The 6,000-nt window shown below is 41.3% G+C and overlaps 1 protein-coding gene across 2 annotated transcripts in view; it reads right to left on the reverse strand.

Annotated features, from left to right (window-relative positions):
* Positions 1 to 5,714, reverse strand: part of gpc6a (glypican 6a) — a 47,720-nt gene extending 42,006 nt beyond the window's left edge. Inside the window, exon 1 of one of the 2 annotated variants that reach the window (XM_049718310.2) lies at positions 5,155 to 5,714. In XM_049718310.2, the coding sequence (XP_049574267.1) occupies positions 5,155 to 5,308 (154 nt within the window). In that variant the 5' untranslated portion in view covers positions 5,309 to 5,714. The remainder of the gene's footprint in view (positions 1 to 5,154) is intronic. The other variant, XM_049718309.2, reaches the window with a different exon arrangement.
* Between the last annotated feature and the right edge of the window lie 286 nt (positions 5,715 to 6,000).

The raw sequence follows: 6,000 nt of genomic DNA on the forward strand, positions 1-6,000 counted from the left end.
CTCACTGAGTCTATTTGAATTTGACGGTAATTTCCACGATTCACCTTCCTCGCTCTACATTAGCCTGGCAATTGAGAAGAGCACACACCACGAGGTTGAAGACTCACACTAATGCACGACGGAGGACGAAACACAACAGCTGGTGGTCTGGAGAGCCTGAGGTAGAGAGCCCCAGGGTGAGCTATGACCAGCCCACTCATTTAGCAGCTCAAACAGGAGGCAGGAAACAGCAGGATTCCGAGAGAAGCAAACTCTGTCTGGCTCTCGTTCAGACTTGAGAAGATTGGGATGTGAAAAGAGATAACGATGCGGCTGACGGCGTCAGAAGGCCGTTCACTCCATATATTTTTACGTTTGAAGTTTTCACTGCGCTACATTGGACTTGATTAAGATATTATGAGTGGTTATTAGCTGCTGCTCAGCCCAGCCCATCCTGGACTACTGATTTGTTTATCATGCTCAGGGGAACTCCATCTTAAAAAAACTAAACAAGCCACGATGACAGCGTGCAAAGACAACGTCAGAGTTCTTCGGGGGTTCAGCGAATACCCATCGACCTCCAATGTATTTACGAGCGTCCAGTCCTCGAGGGGAATTTTCAGCAAGGCCCGCAATTATGAAATGTTTTAATTAAAACAAGAGTGATTTAACCCCGAGGTTAAGATCAACTCTCGACCTTTTACATCAACATAAAAATAACTCCAATTAGACTTGGGATGATGTCAATTAGTCAGCCCACCTTAGGGTGTCATTGGGATCACACCAGACTGGGTCATGAACTTCAATAATTGCTATATGTTTTTTAAAGATTAATGCTGGAGAAAAAGCTTTTTTTAAAATGAAGATTGGAGTGTCAAATTACACCTGACGTTTCCATAACACTCTTTGTTTATTTCTACTGAATGCTTGTTTATCTGCAAATCACCCAGGAGAGTCTAATTTAGCGTGTTAAGTCAGCCATGGGCGGTGAAAAACAAAAATAAAAAGTCCCCAGCGGGAAAGATATTTGCAGCTTTGACACCTCCGTCGAACCCCGGAGGTTTCCCCGACAGCGCACGGCGTCGCAACTCTGTCGCTCTCATGTCAAGTTTGGGAGTCCGTTCCTCCAGAGCATAGGTGTCCAACTCGAGGCCCGGGGGCCAGACGGGGCCCGCGAGACAAATTTTGTATCATGAATTGTGTCAAAAAAAAATAGATATTGCTTGGCATTTGTCTTTTTAAAATATTCGAACCGTTTTTGTGACTCTCTGATTTCAAAACTAGTTATTCATCAGTTTGTTTTGTAGCCTATACTGTATATAGAAGACGTTGATAATCATAATGACAAAAATGAGTTTGACACCCCTGCTCCAGAGAGTTTCCGAGTCTCTCGGTATCCGTCCAAAAATACATTTAGTTCACAAAGCTGATTCTAAAGAGTTGAATCTAAAAGCGAGCCAGTTGCGTGGAGTCGTGCAAACGCTTTTCTATCATGATTTATGTATGGCCGCTTTGGTCATACACGATAATCCCTACACATGAGACGTTTCCCCGCGACATATTGCAAATGTTCTAGTTTCTCGCAAAGCTTTCACAAGGGTAGAAAGGCTGAGAAGCTCATAGAGCGCAGTTAACTGAAAGCAGGGCAAAGTGGCGGAGTGTCGCAGTCCATATGCTACTGGAGGCTTTTCACACTACTCAGGGAAAAAAAAAAAAAAAGAAAGTCTTGGCGCTGAGTACAGCTTTCAGAAATTGCGCAGATGATATATTTTACAGTCATTGGATCTTTTTACTGGCCAAAAGTATTGTCAGATTGTAATTCAACATCCCAAACAAGGCGGAAAAGTAAGAACAATCCACACGGCTCCTCTGGCCGCCAACGTGCCAAGCTCATTGTTGGCAGTGACGGGCCGGCCAATCTTGTTTGGAGCTGGCCAACAATTGTCCAATCATGGAGCGACGTCCTCACAGAATTCAGGTAGCTTGGCTGCATTCTGCCAAATGAGGCTCTTCTATTTTTATTGATGTATTTTTTTTATGTAATGATTTATTGGCAGCGATGCCGTTTTTCACTCCTGCCATCATTTACAATACAATATTTTTGCCTTATTATTATTTTTATCATTATTTATTTGACAAAATTGAATCTACTTTACAATATTTTGCATTATTGTTATCATTATTAAAATTTTTATCCTTATTTAAATTTGCGGTTTCTATTTTGTTTTCTAACTTCCGCTTGACATTTAGTTCGACTCTGCATGTTTGAATGAGAAATCTAAAGGCTGATTCCAACTGCCTGCAGAATTTGTGTACGGAATTTGCCAAGCATGAGTTTTATATTATGTTTGTGTCCTTTGGACCCGCTCACAGCGCCACAATTCATGGCGCAACTCATTATTCTATTGTTTAGAAAAGTTACTTGCAAAGAATCTTGCCAAACTTGCAAACAATGAATTATGCTAGTGCGAAACATGACTACAATTCTTTTTAATAAGAACAAATCAAAAAACAATCTTTGAGAACTCCCGGAGGTAATTGTTATTCCAGAGTAATCAAATAATTCTATAACCAATCGTGCTGCATGTAATGTTGTTTCCAAGCTTTTAAAGCCTCATTTTGGCAAACGCCATTTATATGAAGTGCTTAATTGGAGCATTCACGAGCTGTTCGGAACAAAGAGCCGGTCATAAAGTGGCAAACATCTGAATCGGGCTCATATCACACCATTGCACGCTAAACAGAGACAGCGTTGTCAACATGCTAAGCGAGAAGCATATTGAAATGACTTGGACTTCCCTTGCTTGAATAATATTTCCTGACAAGCAATTAAGTCAAAAAGGAACAGCGCGAGAGATTTGCAGCACCCCTTTATTACTTTACTGCGCAGTAATCCGTTTGGGAAAACTCACAAAGGAGGGGAAGAATAGGCCACTTGAAAATATCACTAATGATTCTTTTATTTTGCTCTTTCGCCGAATTAGTATTACAAGTCCAATATATCGACCATCTTAGCTTCTAACAAGAGACACATTGTAATTTTGTGGATTTGCCATTATGCCTCACACATTTAAAGCTGCATATTGATAGAATAGGGACATTTTTTAAGTCGCACTGCAAATTTCAGCCATGTAAGCTAGTTCAGCAAATCTCATTAGATTGTGCACTTGGACAGTGAAAGAAATGACTAAAACATGTGATCATGAGAAGAATCAATTTGCTGAGCATTCATGAGGTTCTTTATGTTCTGAATGAGGGGGTTAGGACTCTGAAGCCCAAGGGACTCATTCGGCTCTACACTTATATTACCGTAATAGATGGACTTGAGAATTTAAATGTGTGAAGAAATGTAGTTAAGTCAAGAGGCCATAAGAAAAAACATACGGTGAAACTCTATAAAGGCAAAGAAAAAATGAACACAATCTAATAATCTTTCTATACATTGAATCACGTACAGAGGGATGATTCGACGTAAACGTGAGCTTAGAGGCGGAAGTAGCCACCTCGTGTTTTCATGAGAAAGCTGCTGATGGCCGGATGAACACTAATGCTTGCCATGCTGTTTGCCACACGTTTTGGACCAGCACGACTAATTCTCCTGAGAACCTCTGTTGGAATCATGCCAAGGTTATTAAGAGACACAACACTCCAATAACAACCTGAGTGCAATTATATTTGCACAACAGCAAAAAAAAAAAAAGCAAATTACAGATTTTTTCAGGATGACACTCGGATGTAAAATGCAGATGAGCATCTTTTTTTTTTCGCAACACAGAATTAAGGTGGTAACGTTTGTTAATTGGCAAAATATTAGGCCCCCCCCCCCCTCAGACAACTGATAATTATATACCAGCCAGATTTCTTCTCATCTCACAAGAGGAACAAAAGTGGCTACTCTTATCAAAGTTTAATAATTAGCTTAGGTGGATTCATTATACCGAAATCCGACGGTGCCGGACGATGATCATTAATGCCCAACAACCACCGTATGATCTTTTTCTTTCTTTCTTTCTTTTTCCCCGAATGGAGTGATTTCACTTGTGACCTCACTCTGCATGTGCCTCCTTCCCTCATGTGGAGCGCACTATGTTTACCGACTAATCTTCTTCCCTTTGACCATAAATGTGATTAGTGCTTCACAAGAGATAATAAAAGCTCATATCTGCGCTGTACCAAAGAGCATGAATTAAAAACTAAGCCGTAGCCTTGAGGAATATATATAGAAGAATTCTCATCAGAACCCAATTTTGGTGCCGAGTGCATACAGCCCCCTACTGGTAAATATTATTTCGTGCTGAGTGACTATCTTGAAATGTTACGGCATGATCCTCTGTTGAATATGAGCAACAGGTAGACCAAAGCATGTTTTTTCTCTTTTTCGTTGGACTCGGTGAAGCAACTACATTTGGAAAATACTCAAATGGTGCTGAATAAGAACTATATCAGCGGACAGCTCAGTTCCTTTAGAAACAGATTGCATTTAAGATGTTTGACCTCTGGGTGAAGTCAGTTTGGTGACCATCTGGAGCTCATAAAATACTTAATATAATGTTAGTAGTTGTTCATGTGTAATTAAAGTGTTATTACTAAATATAGCCGAGTATTACCTTTTTGATTGTGGTCATTCAAACATTTCAAGTTCCATGGTACATTTTTCGTAACTCTGTCATCTAAGTATTTGATGATGAGTTTGTATCGTCCATATTGTACACGGAAAGTCATTTCCAATCTGAAAAACCTCATTATTCCATGTCAAATTTAATTGAATCCTATACTGTCTGTCATAATAAAAAATGGCATATTGAAAACAAATTCCTAACTAATTACTAACTTGTGATTAATGAAGGCTTAAGAAGCATCACTCAAGACTAACATACACACATTTAATTTACATTAATATTATTGGCTTAATGCAAATGTCATTGGATTTGTATGAACGCTCATCAACGAATGCATGACCGTGATCATGGCAACACTTTGTGTGATTTTTTTTTTTTTTTTTTTTGGACAACTATTGACTCTGTAAAAAAAGGACGGTGCTGCATGGTGATGATGCCCGGGCGGGTTGTGTGTGTCCCACTTGCCTCCATCATATGAGGCGAGAGGGATGGATGGATGGATGGATGACATGTGCCAATTGGAAGCAAGATGATGATGATCGCTTGTGATCCATACCTGATATTTCCTGATGAGGTACACCGACAAGACTGAATCCTTTGGCATGATACGCTTGTCTAACTTCGCCGCAGCTTCGAGCTTTGCTCTCAGCACAGAAAGACGTGGACAGCAGCACCCACAGGGTGCACACAACCACTTGCAGTCTCCACATCGCCAAGCACAGCACGGAATCCTCTCTGAGAAAGGATAAATCCACCAGGAAGGAAAACCAAATCTTGAAAGGATGCCTCCAAAAATAATCATTTAAAAAAAAAAAAAAGAAGAAGAAAAAGCAAAGCAAATCACTCGTTACTTGCTTGACGTCCTCCACATTCCGATTCCGCTAAGCGCCGGAGAAGCAGCGATGCTCAATGGGGACAACTCGTCCCGTGTCTGACGTGTCTGTCAGTGCGAGTCGAGTGACGAGCAAACGAGATGCGCGCAAAAAAAAAAAAAGAGCGAGAGGGGGAAAAAAGGGAAGGGCAAAACATGGAGTGGAGTGGCCGCGACTTGAGCAGCATAAGCAGTCCACGGGCACTCGCTCACTGCTGTCCTCCGCTCTCGTGCATCCTCAATGCGCACAGCTGCACAGAAGAACGCACTTGGGTTTGCGCACATGCGTCTGCGGAGGGTGTGGGCGCCCGCAAACATATTTGGATCATCTCTTCTCCGCCCGCCTAGTCTGGACACAACTTTAAGCGCACATATAGATCGAATTAGATCCGATTTTGAGAACCCCCACGGGGCAGCCCGAGGAAAGAAGCTCCATTAATTTAACACCCACACACGCGCACGCACAAAACGGGGGGTGATGGTTTGCAATTATAACGTTTAAGCAAACTTTTTTAGACTTCCACTAAATGT

The sequence above is a fragment of the Syngnathus scovelli genome, chromosome 4, assembly GCF_024217435.2.
Source record: "Syngnathus scovelli strain Florida chromosome 4, RoL_Ssco_1.2, whole genome shotgun sequence".
NCBI classification, from domain to species: domain Eukaryota; kingdom Metazoa; phylum Chordata; class Actinopteri; order Syngnathiformes; family Syngnathidae; genus Syngnathus; species Syngnathus scovelli.